General features: G+C 50.2%; 2 protein-coding genes across 8 annotated transcripts in view; one reads left to right on the top strand and one right to left on the bottom strand.

Moving 5' to 3' along the window:
• Positions 1–14101, top strand: part of AFAP1L2 (actin filament associated protein 1 like 2) — a 116634-nt gene extending 102533 nt beyond the window's left edge. For all 5 annotated transcript variants that reach the window (XM_061403549.1, XM_061403551.1, XM_061403552.1 and 2 more), the window contains 9 exons: positions 2426–2637; positions 5253–5398; positions 6693–6804; positions 8776–9015; positions 9106–9277; positions 9790–9945; positions 11640–11833; positions 11927–12049; positions 12907–14101. In XM_061403549.1, coding sequence (XP_061259533.1) covers positions 2426–2637; positions 5253–5398; positions 6693–6804; positions 8776–9015; positions 9106–9277; positions 9790–9945; positions 11640–11833; positions 11927–12049; positions 12907–12933 — 1382 coding nt within the window. In that variant the 3' untranslated portion in view covers positions 12934–14101. The remainder of the gene's footprint in view (positions 1–2425; positions 2638–5252; positions 5399–6692; positions 6805–8775; positions 9016–9105; positions 9278–9789; positions 9946–11639; positions 11834–11926; positions 12050–12906) is intronic.
• Positions 14102–14283: 182 nt separating this feature from the next.
• Positions 14284–27982, bottom strand: part of VWA2 (von Willebrand factor A domain containing 2) — a 51747-nt gene continuing 38048 nt past the window's right edge. For 2 of the 3 annotated variants that reach the window (XM_061403555.1, XM_061403553.1), the window contains 6 exons: positions 27680–27735; positions 24999–25106; positions 23466–24038; positions 19172–19723; positions 18419–18544; positions 14284–17088 (listed from right to left, as the gene is read on the bottom strand). In XM_061403555.1, the coding sequence (XP_061259539.1) occupies positions 16970–17088; positions 18419–18544; positions 19172–19723; positions 23466–24038; positions 24999–25106; positions 27680–27735 (1534 nt within the window). In that variant the 3' untranslated portion in view covers positions 14284–16969. The remainder of the gene's footprint in view (positions 17089–18418; positions 18545–19171; positions 19724–23465; positions 24039–24998; positions 25107–27679; positions 27736–27982) is intronic. The other variant, XM_061403554.1, reaches the window with a different exon arrangement.

Raw genomic sequence — 27982 nt, 5'->3', positions numbered from 1 at the left:
ATGTGGGGTCTTGCTCTAACCCCTCCCTGGCCAGTGAGCCCACGGCCCACAGTTTCTGTTGATCTTTGCAGCAGGGAGCTCTTTATGACTCCCCAGGCTCTCCTGCTGCAGTGCTGGCTCCTGTGTGGAAGTGAAGGGTAATTGATGACTGTCCTCCTAATGGTCTTTAAGATTGTGTTCATTTGATCACATGTCAGGAGCATGGCAGGCACAGTGTTAGGGAAAGGGGACCAAGGAGACAGAAAACACGGTCCTGAGAGCATACAGCTCAAGAGAGAGGACGGCTTTATACCCAGAAGCACACACTGTGAGGTCTTTGGAGCTCCAAGGACTCAGGGACAGAAAGAACCTCTCTTACTCTGTGGTCAGAGACGGCTTCCTGAACCTGAGCCTTGAAGGGCAGGCAGGAGTTGAACGGGCTGGGCTGGCCCCGCGGGCAGGAGCAGAGACTGAGAGGGGCCCAGGAAGAGCCACTAAGAGGGCAACAAAAGCCTGTGTAGCTGGTAGAGGGTGTGTGTGGGTGCTGGGTCATCTCTACTGCCCTGACTCGGCCTTGAGCAAACTGAGGCCAAGGGAGAGAGAGAGAGAACGACAGAAGAGATAAGAGACTTGCCCAGAAAATACCCTGGCTTCCAACCTGAGGCTCATTGCTGTGCTTACCCCTGGGGCCAGAAGGCCACCACTGTCCATCCTTGGGCCTTTCCCTCCTCTTCACGGAACCTGTGTCCCAGCCCTGGGCTCTTTTCCTGAGTCCCAGTTCAGCTCTGTGCTTCATGGCTGGCAGGGTGGGCTGGCAAGACAGGAAGGCAGCAGAAGATGGGGTCTTCTCTTGGGAGCCTGCTGGTCCTCCAGCCAGGGCCCTGGGTACCGGCCCGGCCAGCCTTTGCGCCAAGAGGGCATGGCGTTGGTCCTGGGAGCCTGGTCCCAGTGAGTCACTTTGGGAGATGCAGCTGGGCTATTGCTGGACGTTACTCAGCAGGGAAGCACGCTCGTGTCCCCTGTGGCTGGGGAAGGGCCAAAGAGAACACAGACTCCTTCCCGGGGCTTGGCAACTCAGCTCCCCGCCTCTCTCTGGCCCAGAGAACTGTGATGGGCGAGTGAGGCGCCTGCCTGAATGAGCCAGTGTTCCGAAGTCCTAGGCTCACATTCTTCCACGTTGCTGCTGTGATGGGATGGTCACGTGGCTCTGAGAAATTCCGACCCCCACTGAGAGTCCAGCATTGAGCTGGGTACAGAGGTGGCCATGCACTTTGACTCTGGTGCGTGGGCCTGGGACATCCCGGCTAAGGGTCAGAGCAGCTGCTGCTCCCTTAAGATGGAAAAGGCATCCACGCTGCAAACTGGTACCTCTGGGAAGATGAGCAGCACAGACAGACGTCAGCTCGCTGCATGCAGATGGGAAAGGGTTCCGAAGGCTGGACTGTTACTGGTCTTTCCAGCCCCGGGGACAAGGCTGTGCTTTGGCACATGGTGTCAGCTCCATAAACGTTCATCTGAGTTGGGGAGGAAGCTGAACCCGACACATGCAGCCATCTAAAAACAAAGGCCTGCAGAATGGGTGTACCCCAGCGCTGAGAGGCCCTGGGTGCTGGCGGAGAAAGGAGGGCTCCCTAGTGGAGGAGCCATAGGGCACAGACCCGGATGCTCGAGATGGACATGGCAAGTTCATGCCCTTGACAGGCTCTATGTGCAGTTGGGAAGCTGACATGGAAGCAGAGTGTCACTGTTCCAGTTCTCAAGTGCTCTGAGGCTAGCAGAGCTGTGGCGGGGGTGGGGTGTGGCAGAAACCGAGAGGGCCAGGGTCAGCTGCCCCTGGGAGGATGAGGAGGACTTGGCCAAGGGGAGGAGGCCTCTGCAGGCTGAGACCGAGTGACCCAGGGGTGGCAAGGTGTCAGGGGAGCTTAGGGAGCTAAGGCTGTGGAGATGAGGGGACTGATCATGGCTGGAGGAGGGCTTCCTGCAGGTGGCCTGGGCCGGCAGAGGTCGGGGAGGGCTGCTGCAGGTCACAGGCTTAGAGCTGGGAGACGAGGCCAGGCCAGGGAGCCTCGGTCCAGCGTGCGCGCACACCCACACACCCACACACTCCCCCCCATGACACCTCCCCACACCCACCCACACACACCCACCCATACCCCCTGGCCTGGTCTAGTCCAAGACACAGTTCACTGCCCCCTGGACACGCCTTTTCCAAAAACCAGTAGGGCTGTGTGCTCCCCTCCTTCAAGGGGTCCAGCCCCTCACACACAGGAAGGAGAAAGACTGAGATTCACAGCCTCTTCGAGGTTGAGAAGTTCTCTCAGGCAAAGCTTGGCAAGGCTGGGAGCTGAGACTTAAGAGAAGCGTTTCCGGAGGTCCAGGGCCAAGCAAGGGCAGGCCTGGATGCCCTCGGCCGCCGACACCCCCTCAGCCGTGTCCCTCCCCACAGGCTACCTGAACGTGCTGGTCAACAGCCAATGGAAGTCACGCTGGTGCTCCGTCAGGGACAGTCACCTGTACTTCTACCAGGACCGGAACCGGAGCAAGGCGGCCCAGCAGCCCCTCAGCCTGCTGGGCTGTGAGGTGGTGCCGGACCCGAGCCCGGACCACCTCTACTCCTTCCGCATCCTCCACAACGGCGAGGAGCTGGCCAAGCTCGAGGTACTGCTGGCCAGGGCGGTGGGGGGTTGGGTAGGCAGACACAGCCAGGGCGGAGGTCACGGTCACGGCTGTTTGCCCCAGGTCCTGAGGACTGAAATCCTACCACGGGAGATTCAGCTCAGCTGCACTTTATTTTTACTTCCTTTGCCTGAGATTGTTTGCGTTTTTTAAAAATTTCCATTCCCTTTCTGACCTCAGGGTGGTTGTGTTATAGGAACGGGACAATGAGCTATTTCCTGCACTTAGGGTAGAAGGAGTATTTATAACTCCCTAAGTTGCTGGAAAAACTTTCTGGGGACTCAAAGCGGGTTTGTGATTTCGTTTGTGTATCACCAGATGGGACCCAGTACATAAAAATGCAGACGGTTAGGGTTTATCTTGGGGGAAGAATAAGGTTTGTGATGCGATTGCATTATTCCCACTCCCCACCCTGTTTGATGTTATGTTACATTTACAAAAAGAGAGGTGACATAACGCCTTGCCATGAACTGGGCAGGCCCAAGCCAGAGTGCTCTATATGCACTTAAGCACACACCCCAGTCATTCCTGTTCACCTAGTCCTAGATCCAGGGGTCTTCATCCTGAAATTGCTCCAATACTGCCCTCTTGTGGCTAAAAGGGGAAACTGCTTCCCCAGGACAAGCCTGTGTTCATTCCTGCATCCCGCCATCCTGTTGACAGATACCTGTTCAGTACCATGATTTGGTGAACGAGACAGATGTGTTCCCTGGCATGAGACCTACCTTCAAGAGTGAGATGTGATTCAATATCCATTTTATCACTTTTCACGGGCTGCCTCTAGCTCCTGCTGACTTGGTAATCACTAAGTAATGACTAGTAATGACAACTTAGTAATCACTGAGCAGGGGGCAGGAGCTGTGAATATGTATGAAAGTTTGAATGTTGGGCGGGTGGGGGCTGTGTAGAGAAAGCCTGTGGCAGGGAGTGGGGGCAGATCTTAAGAGCAGTGGTAGACCTGCTAGTCATGCATGGATGTGAGAGATGGACCATAAAGAAAGTTGAACACCGAAGAAGTGATGCATTAGGATTGTGGCATTGGAGAAGACTCTTTAGAGTCCCTTGGACTGCAAGGAGACCCATCCAGTCCATCCTAAAGGGAATCAGTCCTGAATATTCATTGGAAGGACTTAAGCTGCAACTCCAATACTTTGGCCACCTGATCAAAGAGCCAACTCATTGGGAAAGACCCTGATGCTGAGAAAGATTGAAGGCAGGAGGAAAAGGGGATGACAGAGGACGAGATGGTTAGATGGCATCACCGACTCGATGGACATGAAGTTTGAGCAAGCTCCGGGAGATGGTGAAGGACAGGGAAGCCTGGCGTGCTGCAGTCCATGGGGTCACAGAGAGTCAGATGCGACTGAGTGGCTAAACAACAAAGACCCTGAAGGGTTTCCAGGGAGGGTGTCGTGTTCAGATTTGGATTCCAAGATGTGTCCTCCAGCTGCTGGGTGGGGGGTGGAAGGAAGGGGGACAGGAAGGGATAAAATGAGACTCATCGCCCAGGGCAGCGATGGTGGCAGCAGGAACTAGAGGCAGCCCGTGAAAAGCTGTATTGAAAAATCCACTTGAAAATGAGTGGGGGAAAGGAAACCAGCTAAATGTCAAGCTGCACTTTCAGCTGCCCTTCTCATCACAAGCACAGAGCTGTGGCATGCTGGTAAAGCCAGCATGGTGGTTTGTTTTTCCTCATGAAAGTAAACCTGCAGTATCTATGGGATTCCCAGTTCTTTCTCATTATAAAGCCCAGAAACCATGCTGGCATTTTAATAGAAAATACTCAGTGTACATGTCTGATTAGAATGTGTTGTCGCCTGGGGAAAACTAAGCGCCGGCTTCACTGGGATTTAGTTCATGATTAGTTAGAGGTAGCTGACCTGGCATAAGGTGTATAAGACAGTCTGATTGTTAAAACCATAAACAAAAATACATTTGAATTTTGTTATTTCTTAGCAGGGATCCAGGTGGTCTTGTATATATGCATTAGGGTTGTAAACTAAAATGTGATAATTCATAAAATAGAGGTGTCAACCTAAAATGCATACATTTTAACAGTCCTCTCCTAGTCCATTAGCCCTCTAGAAATACATGCTTATAAACATTACATGTGATGGGGCATGCGTACTTTGTCACTTAGTCGTATCCGACTCTTTGCGACCCTTTGGACTGTAGCCTGCCAGGCTCCTCTCTCCATGGGATTTCTTGAGTGAGTTGCTGTTCAATTCTCCAGGGGATCTTTCTGACCCAGGGATCGAACCCATGTCTCCTTTCTGCATCTCCTACATTGCAGGCAGATTCTTTACCTGCTGAGCCATTGGGGAAGCCCTCTAGAAATACATTGTTATAAATATTACATGTGATACTGGGGACAAATGCCCACAGCATCATTGAGATGGCACCAGGGTATCACTAGTAGCAGGAAATATTATTTGGGGTTCCTGGGGGCTGAAATATACCAGCAAAAATGAGGAACATGGCCTCAGGGCTCTCAGAGGCCTTGCCCAGCAGGGTGGGCATCAGGGAAGAGGTGAGGAGGTCTGGGCGCCAGGCAGCACGCTCCAGCCCTGCTCACGTCCCTCTCGGCTTCCTCCCAGGCCAAGTCTTCCGAGGAAATGGGCCACTGGCTAGGCCTCCTGCTCTCTGAGTCGGGCTCCAAGACAGACCCGGAAGAATTCACCTATGACTATGTGGATGCCGATAGAGTTTCCTGTATCGTGAGCGCTGCCAAAACCTCTCTGCTGTGAGTATTCGAGGACCTCTCACTCCTAGCCATGCTTCTAGATCAAGGCCTAGACTGGCCTCTCGTGGTTCCTCGAGCAGCTGGGAACTCTGGGTGGGCCCTGTTCCCCCAGAAGCAGGAAGACCAGGGCCAGGGAGCAGCCCTCAGGGAGGCCCAGCAAGGAGCCAAGCCAGGCCACTGGCCCGGGGGACAGCCACCACATCCCTGGCTCTAATTAGATGCTGTTCAATCCACTCCAGTGTTCTTGCCTGGAGAATCCCAGGGACGGGGGAGCCTGGTGGGCTGCCATCTATGGGGTCACACAGTCAGACACGACTGAAGCAACTTAGCAGCAGCAGCAGCTCCTGAAGGCAGAGTGGGCACCTCTCCTGGCCTTCGCTTTCCTTGCTGAAGAGGCGGCACTTCTGCATGGCTCCCTTACTGAGTCCCAGCACACACTGGTGTAAGCCAACAGGGGGTACTTCTGCCTCCTGGATGAGCAAACTGGGTCTCGGGAAGAAGTGGTCTTGGGGAGGGGGTGGGTAGAGGCAGCATTGCTGTTGTTCAGTTGCTCAGTTGTGTCCAACTCTTTGTGACCCCATGGACTGCAGCACCCCAGGCTTCCCGGTTCTTCACTGTCTCCTGGAGTTTGCTCAATCCCATGTCCATTGAGACAGTGATGCCATCCAACCATCTCATCCTCTGCCAGCCCCTTCTCCTCCTGCCTTCCATCTTTCCCAGCATCAGGAGAAATGAGTCAGCTCTTCTAATGAGTCAGCTCTTCCCATCAGGTGGCCAAAGTATTGGAGCTGCAGCTTCAGTCCTTCCAATGAATATTCAGGACTGATTTCCTTTAGGAGTGACTGGTTTGATCTCCCTCCTCCATGGGTGGAAGCAAACTGAGCCAAAATGGGGAAAGTGTCTGTCTGTGCTGGCCCAAGTGTACTGTGAAGATGAAATGACAGAGGATTTTGTTGTTGGAAGGAGGTCCTGAAAGGGTGGAATCCGGGTGAGAAGACGGCTGTACTGTGCTTAGTCGCTCAGTTGTGTCAGAGAGGAGGGGTATGGGGCAAGGGAAGATTATTTTTCAAGAAGAGACATTTGGAACCAGGAGTTCTAGTAAGAAGACCCTGGGGAGAGAGGGAGGAGATACCCCTAAACAAATGATTTCATTTTACAAGGAGATTAGGGCTCATCCCCAGGCCTCCTGCACAGCCCGCGGATTTCACTGCGCCTCTCCTTGTTTGGAAGCCTTTGAGACTGGTGGCTTTTACCCCTACCCCTATCCTGGATCCTCTCTCACCATGTCTTCCAGGCTGATGCAGAGAAAGTTCTCGGAGCCGAACACTTACATTGACGGCCTGCCCAGCCAGGATCGCCAGGAGCTGCTGTACGACGATGTGGAGGTGTCAGAGCTGACAACCGCGGTAAGGATGCTGGCTCGGTGGCAGCCTGGGGCTGTCCATCCCCTTCTGCCGAGACCCGAAGCCTCAATGCCAGAGGTCGTTAGATGGTCCCCAAGAGGAATGGACTCCATGTCATCTGCAGGGAGGGTGACTTGGTGCAGTGAGGTTCTCTTTTATCTGCTGGGGTGCTACCATCTGCCTGGCCTGGGGACTCATCCAGATAAAAGCTGGTTAACCACTCTGATCAGTGCTGGGGGTGGACAGTGAGGTGTTGGGATAGAGAACAGCAACATCATTGGCCTTTTCTAAGAAACTGAAGTATAGTTGATTTGCAATATTATATTCGTTTCAGATATACAGCACAGTTAGTATTTTTATAGATTATATGCCAGTAGAAGTTATTATAAAATAATGGCTATAATTCCCCATACTATACAATATATCCTTGTTGCTCATCTATTTTATACATAGTGATTTGTATCTGTTAACCACATACCCCCCTCTCGCCCCTTCCCCCTCCCCTCTTCCTACGGGTAACCGCTGGGCTGCTTTCTGTATCAGTGCGTCTGTTTTGCTATATGTGATTCATTTGTCCTGTTTTTCAGATTCCACACGTAAGTGACACCACACAGTATTTGCCTTTCTCTGAGTTTATTTCACTGGGCATGATATTCTCTAGGTCCATCCACATCGCTGTAAACCGCAGACTTCCATCGTCTTTCACGGTTGAGTAATGTTCCATGGTGTGTGTGTGTACGCATGCGTACGTCTTCATCCGTGCGTCTGTGGATGGACACTAGGGTTGCTTCCACCTCGGCCGGTGTAAACAGTGCTGCTATGAGCTCTGAGGCGCATGTATCTTTCCGAGTTTGTGGTTTTGCTTTTTCCATGGTACGGAATTGCTGGGTCATACGGTAGTTCCATTTTGAATGTTTTGAGGCACCTCTTGACTGTTATCCATAGTGGCCGCACCACTTTACATTCCCACCATCAGTGAACAGGCTTTCCTTTTTATCCACATCCTTGTCAACACTTGTTATTGGTAGGCTTTTTGAAGACAGCCATTCTGATAGGTGTGAGGTAGTTTCTCGTTTTGTTTCTGTTGCATTTCTCTAATAATTAGTGATGCCGAGCATGTTTTCATGTTGTCTGTTGGCCATCTGTCTGTCTGCTTTGGAAAAAATGTCTATTCTGGTCTTCCACCCATTTTTTAAAGGGGTGGCTTTTTTTTTATATAGAGATATATGAGCTATTTATATATTTTGGATATTAACCCCTTGTGGGTCATATCATTTGAAAATATTTTCTCACATGCCATATATTGTCTTTTTTATCTTGTTGATGGTTTCCTTTGCTGAGCAACAATTTTTAACTAGGTCCTGCTTATTTTTACTTTTATTTCTTTGCCTTATTAGACATACCCCCCAAAATATTGCATGATTTCTGTCAAAGAGTGTTCAATGTTCTCTTCTAGGAGTTTTATGTTTTAGGTCTTACACTGAGGTCTTTAATTCGTTTTGAGATTATTTCTCAACTGTGGTATGAGGAAATATTGAAATCTTGTTACTTAGACATTAGCTGTCCAGACACTATTAGCCTTTGAGGCTCAGATTGGTGGCAGAGGTGGATTCATCACCCTGACAGCTGGCTCCGGTCACAGGGCATGGACCTCTGTGCTAAGGGCATCTGTGGGCGATCTCACTTCATCCCAGCCACCTGAAAGGGAGGAACTCCTAGCCTCTTCTCTCCAGATGAGGAAGTCAAGTCAGGGAGATGAAGCACTGTGCCCTGGGTCTCCCACCTCTTGAATGGCGGACCCAGGAGATGAGCCCGGGCCTTCTAACTCCAGCTCTTCAGGAGGCTCCTCAGGAAGGAGGTCTGGTGAACTTGGGCACAGGGAAGGGACAGGAGCTCTGCAGCAGGGCTGGCGTCCCCTCCAGGGCTCAAGGACCCAAGGCAGTGGAGAAAGCCCCCCGATTCTTCCCCATGCAGGGGGAAGCCCCCGAGGAAGCCACCCCTGCAACAGATGCTCCGGGTGAGCCTGACCCTGACCGTGTGTACCTGGACCTCACGCCCATCAAGTCCTTCCTACACGGTGACAGCGGCGCCCGGGCCCCTTCACCCACGCCACCCCACCAGGACCCTCCGACCGAGACTCTCCCTCTCCCTGAAGACTCGGACCCCGCCCCTGATGAGCCCCTCATAAAGTCTCCAGAGAACCCCAAGTTGCAGGTACAGGGGCTCCCGCAGTGAGTGAGCTAGCCTTACCTTCTCGGGGGGCCCCTTGGCCGGCTGAATTCTATCTGCTTTCTCCCCACCCAGATGCAGCAGGAGAGTCAGGAACCTGAGGAGCCCTCCCTGGGAGGCACAGAGGTCAAGCTCCAGGCTGGACAGCAGAAGACCTCCCCTTCCCCGAGCTGCCCTGACACGGTGGCTGTCACCCCGGCCGGGTCCAGCCCACCTGTGAAGGACAGGCTGAAGGCAGCCAGTCCAGGTGCCTGTGCTAGATAAGAGTTGAAGGTTTTGGAAAGGGCTTGGGGGCTTCCCTGGTGGCTCACATGGTAAAGAGTCTGCCTGCAACGCAGGAGACTCGGGTTCAATCCCTGGGTTGGGAAGATCCCCTGGAATAGGAAATGGCAACCCACTCCAGTATTTTTGCCTGGAGAATTCCATGGACAGAGGAGCCTGGTGGGATATAGTTCACAGGGGTGCAAAGAGTTGGACACGACTGAGCGACTAACACTTTTACTTGGAGAGGTTAGTCTGACTGCCTCCCTTTCAGATGAGGAAAGAAAGGCCCAGAGAGTTGGAGGACTTGCCCAATGTCTCATAGCAAAGAAGGGGTAGGCTCAGTTTCCTTTTCTGTCCCTGCTAGGCTGGTCTGGCATCCACCTCTAACCTACTTCCAGAGTGCTGGGTTCTGCCTGAGCCTGTAGAGAGGGGTGGGACTGCCCTCAGGGGCCAGCCTGACTGACGCAGGGGGTTCCCCTCCCTCTGGGTCTGCAGAGATCAAACTTGGCAAGAACCGGACAGAAGCCGAGGTGAAGCGGTACACGGAGGAAAAAGAGAGGCTTGAGAAGAAGAAGGAAGAGATCCGAGGGCACCTGGCTCAGCTCCGGAGGGAGAAACGGGAGCTGAAAGAGACCCTGTTAAAGTGTACAGGTATGCACCCCTCCTGTCTGAGCACATGCCTGCAGCCCCCTCAACCTTTGGCACAGGTGGGTGCTCCCCGCAAAGTCCTCCCCTTCTAGCCTTTCTGAAAGGTCACTGTCCTATATCAGGACATAGTTGAAAAAGAAGGAAATCTCTAAAAATTATGTGTCTAGACCTGAAATGTGTCATTTCATTTAAGACAAATGTCTGTTTCTTGGCCCATCTTCTGCAGCAATGCCAAGGTCTCTCCCTGCCCTCTGGGCTGGCTGACGGGAGCCCCGGGTCATGGTTCCCACATTAGCCACACCTCTAATGCTTCAACTGGCCGTCTCTTTACAAGTGCCTTAAATCTGTGTTCATTTTAAAGAAATCTGCATCCTTGTAGATTATTTTCCAAGTCATCCTATCATCCTTTAGCTTTTTCCTAGCAGCTTGTCCCTTGTAAGACCTTTCAGCAGCATTTGACTTCATTTTCAGAGAGTAACTCCGTGTACACTTAATATTTAAGCTGTGAAAGTGAAAGTCGCTCAGTCATGTCCGATTCTTTGTGACCCCATGGACTATACAGCCCATGGAATTCTCCAGGCCAGAATACTGGAGTGGGTAGTCTTTCCCTTCTCCAGGGGATCTTTCCACCCCAGGAATCAAACCCAGGTCTCCCACATTGCAGGCGGATTCTTTACCAGCTGAGACACAAGGGAAGCACAAGAATATTGGAGTGGGTAGCCTGTCCCTTCTCCAGCAGATCTTTCTGACCAGGAAGCGAACCGGGGTCTCCTGCATTGCAGGTGGATTCTTTACCAATTGAGCTATCAGTGAAGCCCATTAGACGCGCACTAACCAACATAAGCAGTTGATCCCCGAGAATCTTATAAACATGATTGGTAGAAGAAAGGTAAGGGGGGCATGATGTGACCCACTTTTTAAAAAAGATTACATCTTCATTGATAAGAATTCATAGACCATACGATGACCCATTTGCACATGGTTTCCAGTATATTCACAGAGTTGTGCAGCCATCACCAGAGTCAGCTTGAGAACATTTCCATCGCCCATACTCACAGGCAGTCACTCGGTGCTCAGGATTCCATACTGAACATGTGGTACCATCCTTTCCTCTGCAGTGAGCTCCTAGCATGGACTCTTGGTTGAATCATCATTTCTTGGTGCTTACAGGAACAGCCTGAGAACACCAGGGTGAAGAGGGGAGGGTAAGACAGGGCTGAGAAGGGGGCAGGGTTGAGGACCATGGCTCCATTAGGCCCAGGGAAGCAGCACGTGCCAGGAGGATTGAGGGAACCATGTGGGGCAAGTTGAAACAGCCCAGCCATCCTCCAGAGGTCACCAGTGAAGCTGCTTTCTCCCTTTGAGGTTGCTGTCACCATGGCAGGTATTGAAACAACAAGAGTCCCTAAGCACCTACCAGGAGGGACGTTAGGCCTCAGATTCAGGCCCTCTTGTGAAGGCGGAGCTCTGCGGCCGGGGCCTCCCCAGCCTTTGCAGAATGGAGACACAGGACCTGGGCTCCTGGACTTGGAGGCTGTCTGCCACCCATCGAGAGGCCTGTCCCCGCTCTAAGGGTCAGAGCCAGAGCAGTGGTCCACAGCCCCTCGGGGGTCGTGTTTCGGCATGGTGTGTGTGTGTGAATCCATCCTGCCCCTGGCGTGACTTCTGGCTGAAAGGCTGTTCACTTCTCTCTGCAGACAAGGGGGCGGCGGCCAGCCTGGAGCAGAAGCTGAGGGAGGTGGACGAGGAGTGCAGGGTGGAGGAGCGCAGGCGTGTGGACCTGGAGCTCAGCATTGTGGAGGTGAAGGACAGCCTGAGGAAGGCGGAGGCCGGGCCCGTGACGCTGGGCACCACTGTGGACACCACCCACCTGGAGAGCGTGAGCCCCCGGGTGAGTCCGGTGCCCCGTCCCCGTGGGCCAAGCACGGGATGAGCCATGCCTCCCCGCCCTTCACTCAGCCCTCGCTCTCCTCTGACCCCACAGCCCAAAGCGGCCACCCCGACTCCTGCCCCCGACTGTACCCCGGTCAACTCCGCAACTGCGCTCAAGAACAGGCCTCTGTCGGTCATGGTCACGGGCAAAGGCACCGTCCTCCAGAAAGCCAAGGTAAGCGGTCACTCCTGTGCTCTTTCAGGGCCCCCTGGAGGACAGAACTGTCACCAGGGTGGCGGGGCACCCGTCTGACCCCGGTGGCACTTTCCTCTTCTGAGCATAGGCTCTGAGGGAAGAGGCGGGAGGCTGGGACTTGGCTGTGTCTTTGGCCTTGACCGACCAGAAAGTGCTTGCTTGGTTCTGTGTCCTTGCAAGTCCACTTGAGGGCGTGCAAATGCTCTGCGCTGCCCACCGCGTGGTTATCAGTAGATTCCGTGGGGGTGGGGGGAGAGGAGCAGCTCAGAGACAGAGAGGGGCTGGAGAGTTTTCCAATTTAAAAAGAACCTCAGTGATTCTGAAGGGCGTCTGTCAGGAAAACAAAAGCCGCAGATTCAGATGGGTGATGGGTTTGCCGGAAGCCACCCAGGCAACTGGCGGTGAGGGGTAAACGAGAGCAGATTTATCCCTGGGGGCTGGATGAGGAGCGTTATGAACCCTTGACTCATTTGTACAGTAGAGCATGCCTAGAGCTGCCTGTGTTTTTGGCAAATGCTGCTCCTTACCACAGGCAGCTCTCATTGCTGTCCTGCTTATTACCTGCTGGAAGTATTGTAAGACACCTGTACCAGTGACTGTGTATTAAATCCATGTAAGCACATGAGCACCGAGGCAGACGTCACTCAGCCTCTGTCTTGCTCCATGGCCTCAAAATCTCTGAACAGGGGCTCCAAGCAACAGGGAACACACGGGGGTTGAACCTTAATTGCTGTCTCTCTTCCTAGCTTCTTCTATGAATATGTAGGTTGGCTGCGGAGGATAACTAACTTTCTTCTCTTGGGGGGCGGGATGCTGGTGTTTGAATGGTACCCTAGGAATGGGAGAAGAAAGGAGCAAGTTAGGAAACGAACTTCATCTAAAGACTGTCCTGTCAATATGGACCTTGGTGACAATCCTGCTTCGTAACAGTCTTCGTTAAAGCAGCAACTCTGTAAAAGGGTGAGTCTGTTTACAAGAAAAAGGAAGAACTGGGGTTCTGTGAATGGAATACTTCGGCTAAGAGGAGGCTCTGTCCCTGTGCAGGGCCAAAGGAAATAATACAAGACTCTTGGAGACCCAAGTCTATTGGTTGTAAATAGGACATTGCTGTAGTTAGGGGTATTCTGTGTTTCTTCCTTGAAATTTTCATCAGTTGTTTTATCAGACTTTTTAAATGAAAAGTTTCTGATGTGGAGGCCTTGGTGGAGGAGAAATCGAGGTAGCAGGGCCTTGTCTCACTGATCACAGGGCCTTGGTGAGAGTATATCTCAACTCCTGACCGTCATCTCCTATCTGATACTTAAGCAGTGTCAGGGGTTAAACCGTCCTTGTCTTCAACTGTGTAAAAACCATCAATGGTTTTTTTTTTTTTTTAAAGAAATGGTAATTGGGAAAATATTTGGGACCAAACTGAGGCACTGTTCCTGGTAAATTAAGGACTTTTTTCAGGCTAAAGTGGGCCTGAACCAATTGCTTTTAAATAAAAATTTTAAATGATGCTGTATTATATAGGGGGGAAAAATGTTTAAAATCCTGTAATTTAGAACAGTGAAAAGTGTCTTTTGAGATTTAACTGACTTTTTACATTACCATAGAAACAAGATTACCCTGTGTTTACAGATTCAGTCCCATGGAAAGGCCATTTTTAAGAGAAGAGTTATTTAATACAGTGCTCTCTTAGTCATTGTTTTTTGAAGTTGTGCTTGATGTCCAGACCCTTTCCAAGAAGAAAAAAGGGGGCAAATTTTGTTTCAGGTGGTCTCTTTTCTTAAAATCGACAGTGCTCTTGTTTGTGTTGCCTGTTTCTCTCCCGATGGCATTGTTAACACAGGTTAAAACATTTCATCTATCATCTCTGCCTCACTTCTGGGGGTTCTGAATCAGCGTTCTTTAACACTGGTTCCTGGGAACTAAAGGGCCTTCGAGTCTGCCTTGTCTTTCTATTCCCAGGGCATTTATTTCCTTTGTCATTAACACTTGGTGTCCCAAGTGGTGAGTTAGATTTTTTTTTTTAATAAAATGTTCATTGTATTTTGGGTTTTCTTGTATTTCATGGGATGACGTGGCAAGGCCTGGTAGACTTCTACTTCAAGGGGGAAACGTGGATATTTATACACTGAACTTCAAACTCTGTGAGTCAAAACATAGAATTACAAGGTGGGATCCTAGCAGGAGACTTTAAGACTCCTTACATCAAGTAGCAGAGGTAAGGCTGAAAGATTTTATAATTATAATTAAGACTTGGGAAACATCTTTAGAAACTGATCATATATAAAAATGACTGAAAATCAATACGTTTAAACACACTCCTAGATAATTCTTGAGGGGAGTAAAAATCATATCAATACTTGAAATGTTGCCTTAGTAGTAATAATTAAAAATGACAAAACCAAATTTCTGACTCATTAAAAAGACAGCCTACAGCAATAGTAAATGGCAGAACTGAAAAAAGAGGCCTCAAGTACCGATACTGACAGTCCTTTTGAATTACAAGAAAATACTATGAATATAGCAGCTTGAAAGTTTGAGGACTATATATTAATAGTTTTCATTTGAGAGAGCACAGCTCTGATACCAAAATTCCAACACATAAAAGAAAAACATTCCAATATACTATAAAAGACAATCTCATTTTTGAACATAAATTGAAAAAAAACTTTAAAATATTGGCAAGTGGAATTCAGCAGTGTTTAAAGAACCAGACGTTGCAACCAAATAGCATTTATCCACGAAATCAAAGGTGGTTCAATAAGTGAAAATACAGATAGACATTTCATCATATTAACGAGTCCAATGTGAAAAAACATCTCACAGGGAGCAGCAAAGCAAACCACAAATCTCAGGACTCCTGATAAACACTCTAATCCAGGAATAGAAGCAAGCGTTCCTTATCAAGTAATGCACAGAGAGTAGCAATGACAGAAACATCCTTTCAAGTCAAAAACCAGCTACGTTCCACTACTTGTTAAATCATCATTCTGGAGGTCCTAGACAAATGCAAAATGACAAGAAAAAGTAGTATAAAGTTTCAAAAGGAGAGACAAAACTGTCATTACTTGTAAATGCTATCTTTCTAGAAAAGCAAAAACTAGAGCAGCTGGCTGGAATAAGGATCATTTGGAGAAAATAAAAGATTTATGATCTATCGGCAATGTTTAAGTTTTTACAAGGAGAACATATTTGTATATTACGTAATTAAAATAAAAGCCAGTTTCTTTAAAAAGAAAGAAAAAGGGTTAGCTGGGAAAAGATCTCTTAAGGTTATCTTGTCAGGAATTCCCTCTTCCGCTACTAGAACCCAGAAAGGGTTAAACTCCAGTGGCACCTTCGCTAGAAAAGGTTAAATTTTTTCCCCCCCAAGGGCTGAAACCTAAAAATAGCAACAGTAAGGTCTTTAATATGTAGGCTAGGCCCAGGGCCCAGTTTTGTGCGGTTTTTAAGTCCAGTTCAAATGGGACATCCAAATATCAACCCTGAGCCAGACAAAGAACCTATATTATGAAATGATTAAACTGCTGTTAATGTAAAGACAATGGAATTCTCTAACAGCTATCGGCACCTACCGGGTGGGCACGTGACTCTGCTCTGATATTGCTTTTGCCTTGGCAGAAGGCAACGACTGGAAGGGAAATAGCCCTTGAATGGAAATGACTGTCATGCACAGGGCTTGGCACACTGGACTTGTTTTTAACATCTAATAAAACCACGATGATGATCTTCCAAGTACTTTTCTTTGAACCAGAAATCCTGAAGTTCTTAAAGCTAAACAGTATTTAAATCAAAGTAGCCGTGAATGTTTGCCCATAAAACATCACATTAAAGGTATTTACATTAAAAATAAAAACTATGATAAAGTGTCTGGATTTAAATCAGAGCTCTGCAAAGGCTTCTACTGAAAACCAACTCCCAACTCGACCACCTGGGCAGAGAATTGATTTGTTAAGGACTGTGGGATAAGCAAATATCCAGTTCGCCGGAGAATATGCTATCTAAGCCTTTTTGCCATTTAGGGACAAATGCTCCTGTTGAATAAACACAACCAACGTCACTTCTTGAAATATTCCTTTGAAAACCAGGTATGAAAAACAAAACTAAAACCAAGGCAGCATAAGATCTCTATCTAAAAAAACCAACCCCTTCAAATCTCTTTGTTCTACATGGACTGAGTTTAAGAATTCTGCTCCTTTTTGACCCCCAAAGGGAGAGTAAGATAGGCACTCAAGAAACACCCCACAATGAACCCTCCTAAGTAAACACTAAGAAGCCTCTCGAAGGGAGTGCTGGTCAGCTTAGGTGGCCCCTCGAATCCAGGGCTGTCTGCACACTCAGCCCCTCCCCCTCAGGTAAAGAGCTGGTCAGTCTCCGTCCTGTATGAGGCCTTTCCAAGTCCCACACAGGGATCCCGTCACCAGAACAAGTCACAAATGCCGCTCAAGCCCCTCTTCAAACTAAAGAACGAATCCATCTGGAGCATCTTCGGGGAAAGGTGTGTTGAAAAGCCCACCCTTGGTCCATCTTGAAATGGCCACCGTCGAGTCAGGGGTCTGTCATCACTGCCTTCTCAGGTGTAACTGTCCCAGCAATGTCCTGTTTAGCCATCATCGTGGGTAACGTGAGCTTCAAACAGGCCATCAGAAGTCTCCAGGTTCCTCTGCCACTCCTCGGGGGACACGCGGCAGACAGTACCAGCTCCACAGTGCACAATTAGGTCAGCAAAACATGTGATGAGTTCTCAGTGTGGTTGTGAGGGGAGCAACCAGCTGCTACCATGTCCCTGGGCAGCTCTGTCTGCAGCTGAGCCCTCTCTTCTCCCTGGGGCAGGACAGTGGGCAGGAGGGTTCAGACGGGGCTGGAGGCAGAGACCACAGACAGGGTGCTGTGCTGAGGGCAGGCTCCCTTTCAGCGCCCAGGGGGCCCAGGCCTTCTCTGTAGGCCCAGCCGGGAGGGACGCGGCGGCTGCCCTCCTGCAGGCTCTCGGCTGGAGCCACGTGCCTTGAGGGCATCTCCTCTCAAGGCCCCTAGGAAAGAAGTGAACTTTGAGGACGTGAGGGTCTGAGTCCTCTTCTTAACCAACTAGCAACCTTATGGGCCCCATTGTGCCTTGCGCTTAGGCTAAGCCAAGCAGGAAGTGCCCCTCACAGCCCTCCCCGTATTAGGAAAACCACCTCTGCCAGGGCCCGCAAACGCAGGGCTCTAATGGGAAGCGTCCACTGGCTGCTGCTGGCTTTTCTACCTTTAAATTCATGAGAAGCAGCCGCCACAGGGGGCCTAGGAGGCTGCGCAACAATCGTTTTTCTATGTCTACTCTAGCCTCCTTCTCTCCTGCTGCTGCTGCTAAGTCGCTTCAGTCGTGTCCGACTCTTCGCAACCCCATGGACCTCAGCCCACCAGGCTCCTCTGTCCATGGGATTCTCCAGGCAAGAGTACTAGAGTGGGGTGCCATTGCCTTCTCCGCCTTCTCTCCTAGATGGTTACTAATTCTCTTCTCTCCTCAAACCTCCAGCACCTCCTCCGTGCCCTCACCCTCTGGTGAGCAAATAGAGACACTCAAAAAAAAGAACTCCCACCAACTTCCACTGCCCCATCCACCCACCCACTCGAACCTGTGCCCACATCCTCTGCCTGTGTTCCGGTTACTCTGTGTCCACTGTGCTCCTCCCCAACAGTCTCCCCAGAATTTCATCAGAGTGTGTTCCGTTCAGTCGCTCAGTTGTGTCTGACTCTTTGCGACCCCATGGACTGCAGCACACCAGGCTTCCCTGTCCATCACCAACACAGTGAGCTTACTCAAAGTCATGTCCATCGAGTCAGTGATGGTTATCTCATCCTCTGTCATTCCCTTCTCCTCCTGTCTTCAATCTTTCCCAGCATCAGGGTCTTTTCCAAGGAGTCAGTTCTTCAAGTTAGGTGGCCAAAGGATTGAAGCTTCAGCTTAAGCATCAGTCTTTCCAATGAATATTCAGGATTGATTTCCTTTAGGACGGCCTGGGTGGATCTCCATGCAGTCCAAGGGACTCTGAAGAGCCTTCTCCGATGCCACAGTTCAAAAGCATCAATTCTTCGGTGCTCAGCACCATCTAATACACTACATGCTGCTCTTACTGGTTGTGTCTTAGACTAGAACCCTCAGGAGGGCAGAGAATCTCCGTGTCTTGTTTCCTGCTCTGTTCCTCTCACCCAGCATGGCACCTGGGATGTAGGGGCACCCACTGAATGTTTCATGTATGAATGAACCAATGACTGACTCCTTCCATCGATGCCCTAGAGCCTCCTTTGGTACACTCCTGGGGAACAGGAGGACTGAGAACACCACCCCAGCCCCTACATTGGAGCTGATGCCACACTCACGGTTCTTGCAGTGGGGGCCCTCCCAGCCACCCTGGCACTCGCAGCGGTAGCTCCCGTTGCGCAGGACACAGATGCCCTCGTTCATGCACGGGCTGGGTTTGCAGAGGTTAACTGGCCGCTTGGCTTCTGCAAGGGAGGACGGGAGGACGTGTCAGCAGACCCAGCCTGGGTCAGCCCTGCGGACCCTACCCTCACCCAGGACAAAGGTGAGGCCACCAGAGCAGGTGTCACAGTGGCTCTGTGGGCTCTTGAGCCACAGGTGAGCACACGGGTGGGCCCCAGCCTCCATTCAGCTTGCCTGCAGGCAAGCAGCCGCTTTCTTTAAGATGGGCTGAGCACACAGCAGTGCTTACTATCATTATTACGGCCACAGGCTTTTAAAAAGGTGCAGAGAATGTTCCTAGTAAAAGGAGGCTTGAAGTCAGGCTAGCCTGGCTGTGTCTGTTCCTAGCAAGGTCAGTGCCATCCTGGGGTCTTGGTGGATATCCTAACAAATCTCTTCTTTTTAGGTGGGGTGCATACATTAAGTCTGGGGAGAGATGCTTGTCTAAAATTCTCTGCATCTTAAATGGGGACAGTTGTGTGTGCCTCCTGCAGGGTTCCATGTGACTATGGGATTTAGCACAGAGCCCGGCACATGGAAAGTCCCCAGTAGTTGGGAGGAGCTGCTGTCCCCATAGGGATGTCCATGAAGGCTCTGGCTGAGGTCCGCCCTTTGGAGGCAACCCCAAAGTTGCAGATTCCCCCACTCACCTCTGCATATCCACTCGATGAGTGCATCCTGGTGGTGACTCAGGTCTGCATAGGCTGCTGCGTGGATCAGGGCGTCATGGGGACCCGCAAGCCTCCGCAGTGCCTCCCTCAGGACGGGCCCCACACCCACCACCAAGACCGAGACGCCGTTGTCCCTCAGCTTCTGGGCCGGGACAGCTGCGTCCTCCACCCCACTCCCACCCGTGACCACCACCACCGCCTTGGGGACGCCAGGCCGGGCGCCGCCCTGGACCGTCATCACCTTGTCATAGATGTGCAGCAAGGCCATGCCTGCTGAGCCCACCCCTCCCAGGTAGGGAGCCTGGCTCAGGGCCCGCAGCACTGCAGCACGGCTGAGGTGGGTGTCCAGCCCGAAGGCTGTCTGGACGCGGCCGCCGTACACCACCAGACCGATCTGCGTCACATCGGGGTTCACGTCAAACCGGAGGACACAGCTTCTCACGAAGCTCTGCATCTGGGCGAAGTTCTCGGGCCCCACTGAGACCGAGGCATCCAGCATGAAGACCAGGTCCAGCGACTGGGCCTGGCAGCCTGTAGAATAAGCAAAGTGGCCCTCAGGGGGTAGCCGGGCGGTGGGGGGTGCTGCTCTGGGGTGATCAGAGCCCAGGTCAGCCGGTCTCCACTGCAGCATCCGGCCTCCACCCTCTCCTGGAAGAAAAGCAGGACACACGAAGGCTCAGCTGGACCATACTCCTACCCTCCCTGCTGGCAGCTGGGTGCGGCCATGTGATAGTTCTATCCGATGGGATGTAATGGAAAGTAACTGCAATTTCTAAGTTCTGTCCCCGAAAGCAAGCTGCTTGCCTTCCACTTCCCCTCTGCCCTCTTCCTGCTGTCTGAGAAACAGCAGCCCTGGAGTTAGCAGACAGCTGAACCATCCTGCCGGCCCAGGCTGCTTACCTCTGAACTGTGATGGGAGAGGAATAAACGACTACTGTCTGTAAGCCATGGGGCTCTGAGGCTCAATCTATACCCCAGGTGCCATGAACTGTATGGCAGGGGTGGTTTAGTCGCTAAGTTGTGTCCGATTCTTGTGACCCCATGGACTGTAGCCCACCAGGAGTGAAGTATGCAGTAAGAGGATCTGATTTACTGGTTTTTTAAAACAACTCTAGCATAAGAAGAGTCTGAGAAACCATCATAGCCAAGAGGAGTCTAAGAAGACAGGAAGACTAAATGTAAAATGTATCCTGGATGGGATCCTTGGAACAGAAAAAAGACATGAGGTAACAACTAAGGCAGTTGGAATAAAGTGCAGACTGTAATAAATAATGACCAACTATGCACAGAGGTTTGTATCGTTGTACAGGAGGCAGTGACCAAAACCATCCCCAAGAAAAAGAAATGCAAGAAGGCAAAATAGTTGTCTGAGGAGGCTTTACAAATAGCTGAGAAAAGAAGCAAAAAGTGAAGGAGAAAAGGAAAGATATACCCAACTGAATCCAGAGTTGTAGAGAATAGCAAAGAGAGATAAGAAGGCCTTCTTAAGTGAACAATGCAAAGAAATAAACAATAGACTGGGAAAGACTAGAGACCTTTCCAAGAATATTGGAGATACCAAGGGAACATTTCATGCAAAAATGGGCACAATAAAGGACAGAAATGGCAAGGAGCTAACAGAAGCAAAGAGATTAAGAGGTGGCAAGAATACATAGAAAAACTATACAAAAAAGGTCTTAATGACCTGGATAACCACGATGGTGTGGGTACTCATCTAGAGCCAGACATCTTGGTGTGTGAAGTAAAATGGGCCTTAGGAAGCATTACTACCAATAAAGCTAGTGGAAGTGATGGAATTCCAGCTGAGCTATTTCAAATCCTAAAAGATGATGCTGTTAAAGTGCTGCACTCAGTATAGCAGCAAATTTGGAAAACTCAGTGGCCACAGTACTGGAAAAGGTCAGTTTTCATTCCAATCCCAAAGAAAGGCAATGCAAAGAATGTTCAAACAACTGTACAACTGCACTCATTTTGCATGCTAGCAAGGTAATACTCAAAATCCTTCAGGCTAGTCTTCAGCAGTACCTGAACCGAGAACTTTCAGATGTACAAGATGGGTTTAGAAAAGGCAGAGGAACCAGAGATCAAATTGCCAACATTCACTGGATCATAGAGAAAGCTAGGAAATTCCAGAAAAACATCTGTTTCATTGACTACACTAAAGCCTTTGACTATGTGGATCACAACAAACTGTGGGAAATTCTTAAAGAGATGGGAATACCAGACCACTCTACCTGCCTGCTAAGAAACCTGTATGCAGGTCAAGAAGCAACAGTTAGAACCAGACATGGAACAACTGACTGGTTCCAAATTGGGAAAGGAGTACATCAAAGCTATATATTGTCACCCTGCTTATTTAACCTATAGGCTACTAGAGTACATCAAGAGAAATGCCAGGCTGGATGAATTACAAACCGAAATTACTGGGAGAAACAGCAACAACCTCATATATTCTGATACCACCCTAATGGCAGAAAGCAAAGAGCAACTAAAGAGCCTCTTGATGAGGGTGAAAGAGGAGAGTGAAAAAGCTGCCTTAAAACTCAAAAAACCTAAGATCATGGCACTCAGCCCCATCACTTCATGGCAGATAGAAGGGGAAAAGTGGAAACAGTGACAGATTTTATTTTCTTGGGCTCCAGCAGACAAGTGAATGCAGCCATGAAATTAAAAGATGCTCCTTGGAAGGAAAGCTATGACACACCCAGACATCATATTAAAAAGCAGAGATATCACTTTGCTGACAAAGGTCCAGATAGTCAAAGCTACAGTTTTTCCAGTAGTCATGTACAAATGTCTGAGTTGGACCATAAAGAAGGCTGAGCACCAAAGACTTGATGCTTTTGAATTGCAGTGCTAGAGAAGACTCTTGAGAGTCCCTTGGACAGCAAGGTGATCAAACCAATCAATCCTAAAGAAAATCAGTCCTGAATAGTCATTGGAAGGACTGATGAAGTTGAAGTTCCAATACTTTGGCCACCTGATGGCAAGAGCCAACTTATTAGAAAAGACATGGATGCTGGGAAAGATTGAAGGCAGGAGGAGAAGGGGGCACCAGAGGATGAGATGGTTGGATGGCGTCACTGACTCAGTGGACATGAGACTGAGCAAAGTCCAGGAGATGGTGAAGGACAGGGAAGCCTGGCGTGCTAGAGTCCATGAGGTTGCAAAGGGTCAGACACAACTGAGCGACTGAACAACATCAATGTTGGTTCATTAATTGTGATAACTGTACCTGGTTAACATCTTACAAGAGGGACACTGGGGATGGAACACAAGTGAACTCTACCATTGTCACAGTTTTTCTGTGAATCTAAAACTATTTTTTTAAAAATCCTCTGGCTGCCAAGGGAAGATAAGACTGGAGGGGCACAGTGGAGGTGGGCAGGCAGAGCCCTGTCCTTCCCCCAGCAGGAGGGAATGTCTCACCACTGGTGAGAGTGACACCTGGGGTTGAGGAGCTGAAATCCACACGCAGCTTCTTTAGAGAAGTCCGGAGCCCTATGGAGGGTGTGTTTCACCTACTCCTGTCGCTGACCATGGGCCAGGCCCCCACCCATGATGGGGATATCTACTCCCAGGTTCTGTTCTCCAGGGCACCCTCTAGTGGCAGGTCATGGAAATCAACATGGGTCATAGAACAGAATGATGTCAGAACGCATCTCAGGTAGAAATGACAAGTAGCATTTCAGGAAAGGCTTGGCTTGTTCTAGACGTTTATGCTTGTACAGGCACATGTGTGTACTGGGAATGCATTTCTTTCTTGCCAAAAAGAAACTGGGAAGCTGCTGTTCTAGAGTTACACTTAGTAGATTCAGAGCTCCTTATTAACTATAACAATTAATAAACAGCAATGCCTGCAATTCTGAGTGCACACTCTGAGCTTACTCTGCACTAGTGTGCATCTTGCTCGCCCTAAGTAATCCTCATAAAAGCCCCTCAGGAGGTGCTACTATTTGCCAGATTGTGGTGATCAGAAAAATGAGAAGATTAGACAGCATCACAACTCAGGGGACATGAATTTGAGCAAACTCTGGGAGACAGTGGAGGACAGAGGATCCACAGGGTTGCAAAGAGTCAGATATGACTTAGCGACTAAACAACAACAAAACTGAGAAGTTACTCATCACAAGGCTAGTTTATGAAAAAAATAAAGTGGGGCTGTGGCTCCAGCCTGCACCAGAGGCCCTGGTTAAATCCCTACCAAAACGTGGAAGGTTCTACCCCTGGCCGGCTGGCCCGCCGCTGGCACGGGTGTGGGGATGGTCCCTACCTGGGCGTGGCCGGCTGCACAGCTGGCCCTGAAGTTTTGGGATTTGGTTGAATAGGTCCTGTGGGCTGGTGTAGGTCAGCACGCGCTCCGGGCCGCCAGTGATCATCTCCAGTTCCGCCCGCACGTCCTCGCTGCCCACACCCAGCAGGAGCAGCTGCCGGGCCCTCACGAAGCCCGCCGGGCCGGCCACCTCATCCTGGGAGCGCGCCTCGGTCATCAGGACCACCGCCCGTCGAGGCTGGTCCAGGCCTGTCCTGGGGGCACTCCCGAAGCCGCGCTCTGCCACCTGCCGTAGGGCCCGGCCCGTCAGAGTGGCGCCACCGTCGAAGGGCAGGCCGTCGAGGCTCCAAATCAGGTCTGGCACATCCTGATACTCGCCCACTGGCACGGCCACGGTCAGCTTCGCGCCGTAGAGGGCCACACCCACGCGCGCTTGGGAGTCTCGGGTCAGCGCTGCCTGCACAAACCGCTTCACGAAGGCCTTGGCCCGCTGGAAGCCCTCCAGGGTGGCGTCTGCTGAGCTGGCCAGCAGGAACAGGACGTCCACTCTGCACTCCAGGCTCAGATTCAGAGCTGCCGGGACACAGCTGCCATCACCCTGGGGAGCATGCAGACCACCGTCCCACCTGGGATGCCCAACCCCACGTGGGGCTGAGCCACCCACCTCCTAGGAGAGGGATGGGGTCATGACACTGAGGCTCCAAAGGCTAGTGACCAGAGCCCATCACCGAATTAGACAGGGCTCCCCGGTTCCCACCCAGGGTCTTGCTCTCACCTCTTTTTCAAGAGAAAAATAGAATCTATACTCTTCCCCCACTATGGTTAGTACTTCCTGTGTCCTGTTGGAGAAATCTTTGTCTACCCCCAAATCATGACAATAGGCTCCTTATGTTTTCTTCCAGAAGCTTCACAGCTTTGCTCTCTACAGTTAAATCAACGATCCATCTGGAATTGATTTTTGTATAACTTGTGAGGTAGGGGAATCAAGACATACTTTTTCCCAAATAAGTCTCCAATTGACCTAGCATGACAGTTTTTAAAAAGTTATTATTTAACAAGTCCCATCCTCTGTGTCAAGCACTGTGTTGAGCACTTTACGTACAGAATGTTATTGCAAACTCCATAACCACAGGGCAGTAAAGTCAATTATAATCTTCACAGTTTTAAAATCAAGACAGGTCAAGGCTTCTCATTCCTCTTCTGGAAGAGGGGAGATGGGACACTGCCCAGAAGCATGAACCTGATGGGCTGGCTCCAGCCTACAGCTGGGCTCCCTGATGCCCACAGATCAAGCGGTGGCCATTCTAAAGCTAAGAAGCTAGGGGCCGTGTCCTACCCAACCCCCCCACCCAAGTTATACCCTGGAGCCCTCAGGGTTATCATCTGAGACATAAGCTCAGTGGTGTACTTCAAATGCACTAACTCCTGGGCCAGTTCCTACCTAGTGGCTAACAGGGTTGCAGACAAAGAGCAGGAGCCCGGACTCCACTGCCCTCCAATAACTGAAGTCTGGGAAGTCCCAGGCACACGTACCGCAGTTGGCTTCCCCTCCAAAGGCTGGTGGGCAGAGGCAGTGGTACCTGTCCGGTCCTTCTGGAACACACGTGCCTCCATTCTGGCAGGGCTGTGAATCACAGGGGCCTACCAGAGAGATGCCTGTTAACAGCCTGGCACATCTGCCCAGAGATGGAAGGGCTTTGGCCACCCTGCCCCACCAGGGCCCAGCCCCTTCCTTTCCTGGGATGCACTAGGAAATTGGTCTTAACACCTGTAGCAAAGATGGGAAGGACAGCCAATGAGGGGTTAGGGTGTGGGAAGTAACAGATACTCAGTGGTGGGCTCAGTTAATGCTCTGTGTGAAGCACAGGCTCACTGCGGATCTGCCAATGCGATCTGGCTCTGATACTGGGAGCACATGTTATAGACTGAGTTATGTCCCCACACACACCCATTCATATATTGTTGTTGTTCAGTTACTAAGTCTTGTCTGACTGTTGTGAGCCCATGAACTGCAGCATGCCAGGTTTCCCTGTCCTTCACTATCTCCCAGAGTTTGTTCAAACTCATGTCTGTTGAGTCAGTAATGCCATCCAACCATCTCATCCTCTGTCACCTCCTTCTCCTCCTGCCTTCAATCTTTTCCAGCATCAGGGTCTTTTCCAATGAGTCCACTCTTAGTATCACGTGGCCAAAGTATTGGAGCTCCAGCTGAAGATGGTGAAGGATGGTGAAGATGGGGTGGTGAAGTTGAAGATTTTTTAAAACTATGAATTTTTAAAACTGTAAAACTATGAAGATTTATTCATTCAGTCCTTCCAGTGAATATTCATATGTAGGATTCGACACCCCCAATACCTTAAAAATGTTAATATATTACTTAGTGGTCACATGATTATAATTAAAGTGTATACTTTTGAAAGGTAGGAATTGAGAGTAACTGTTGGTGATGGACAGGGAGGCCTGGCATGCTGCGATTCATGGGGTCGCAAAGAGTAGGACACGACTGAGTGACTGATCTGATCTGATCTGATCTTGGGCACCCAGGCCTGCAGTCCTATCAGCTGGAGTCTCATGGAAACGACTGGGGGTTCATTAACAGTGCCAACAGTGGCCTTTAAATGAGCGACTATTATGGGTCAGGTACTGTGAAATTAAAAGACGCTTGCTCCTTGGAAGAAAAGTTATGACCAACCTAGACAGCATATTAAAAAGCAGAGATATTACTAACAAAGGTCCATCTAGTCCAAGCTATGGTTTTTCCAGTAGTCATGTATGGATGTGAGAGTTGGACCATAAGGAAAGCTGAGCACTGAAGAATTGATACTTTTGAACTGTGGTGTTAGAGAAGACTCTTGAGAGTCCCTAGGACTGCAAGGAGATCCAACCAGTCCATCCTAAAGGAAATCAGTCCTGAATAGTCATTGGAAGGACTGATGTTGAAGCTGAAACTCCAAGACTTTGGCCACCTGATGCGAAGAACTGACTCCTTGGAAAAGACCCTGATGCTGGAAAGATTGAAGGTGGGAGGAGAAGGGGACAACAGAGGATGAGATGTTGGACGGCGTCACTGACGCAATGGACATGAGTTTGAGTAGGCTCCGGGAGTTGGTGATGGACAGGGGAGCCTGGCATGCCACAGTCCATGGTGTTGCAGAGTCAGACATGACTAAGTGACTGAACTGAACTGAACTGAGCTGAGGGTTACACATGCATTATCTCATTTCACTGATACAACCAAATGAAGCAAGTACTGTGAAGCCTCATGTCACAGACAGGAAGCTGAAACTCAACAAATAGAAGTCACATGCTGAAGGTTAGCTACTTGAAAAGCGGCAGAGCTGGGACTCAAACCCAAATTATTCTGCTTTCGAAACCGCAAGTCCCTGACCTTTTATTTCTGAGTGGAAACAACCAAGCTTTCAGTTCCTGCCAGCTGTCAGAGGCCAGCCACCTTGGAACTTTAAAATAAGATGCCCAGCAGATCTCCTAACCCCAGGTAGGAAGAACCCTCCTGCCTGCACACAAGCCTCTGGCTCTTCAGGGGCCAGGCACCTGGCCTCATTAGGAGCAGCAAATCCACACAAGCACTGATGCCAAGACAACCAACTTTCATGCTCCTGCATCCGTGAGATGCTCTAGACCCCAGAGTGATGAGTAGGGAGGGCCCACTGGGGAGCCAGGCCGAATGATCCTAATGGGGTTGATAAGGCCTCCTGTTTGCTGGGGACTTTGTAACTGATGAAGCACTTGGGTAGACATCATCTACTGACTCTTCCCTAGGGGTCCATGTGTGGTACCCTCTACCATCCAGAGTAGGGAGACAGGGAGTCCAGACGAGGGGCAAACATTGCCCTCATTTTACAGAGAAAGAAAGTAAGGCTCAGGTATCTTGCCCTGGGTTTGGTGCTAGATATGAAGTTTTCTGTTTGCAAAGCCAGGGGTCAGTGCATGCCCTGCTCAGCCTCATGTCAATGCAGAGTCCCAGTTAAGGAAGTAATTCCAAAGCTTCACTTCATTCTCAGTGAAAAGACACTGCTGAATGAGGGAAACATTGAGTATCACACAAGCATGTTGCTCTGCCCCTGAAATCCCCGTGCCTCTGCCCTGGAGCTGGGTCCAACCCTACTCACTGCCCCAGGAGTACAAATGCCCCTTTGGGAGCCAGCCTCGTCCCAGGGCAGAAAGAACAGGAGAATCAAAGAGGCAGACTGTACCTGGGCAGGTGGTCCTGTAGCAGGTGGTGGGGTGGGTGAAGAACACTCTCTTCCAGCTACGACCCGAGAAATCAAACAGTACAGATCAGAGGTTTAACAGGAAAGGTTATTTAAAATACTAAGAGCTGACATAAGATGCCAATGCAGAAGTGACTCAATAAACCTGTTTTTCCCCCTGATTCCACCCCAACTTTTGTCTGCACATGGAGTAGGAAATGTTTCAAACTACTCAAAGGCAATTAAAAAAATAATAATAATTTAAGCTGGCTATCCTGCCAGAAGTTAAGAGATGTCTGTGTTCGA

The sequence above is a fragment of the Bos javanicus genome, chromosome 26 (assembly GCF_032452875.1).
Source record: "Bos javanicus breed banteng chromosome 26, ARS-OSU_banteng_1.0, whole genome shotgun sequence".
Lineage (NCBI taxonomy): Eukaryota > Metazoa > Chordata > Mammalia > Artiodactyla > Bovidae > Bos > Bos javanicus.
The sequence above is the reverse complement of the archived record's forward strand: the minus strand, read 5'-3'. Positions and strand labels throughout refer to the sequence as shown.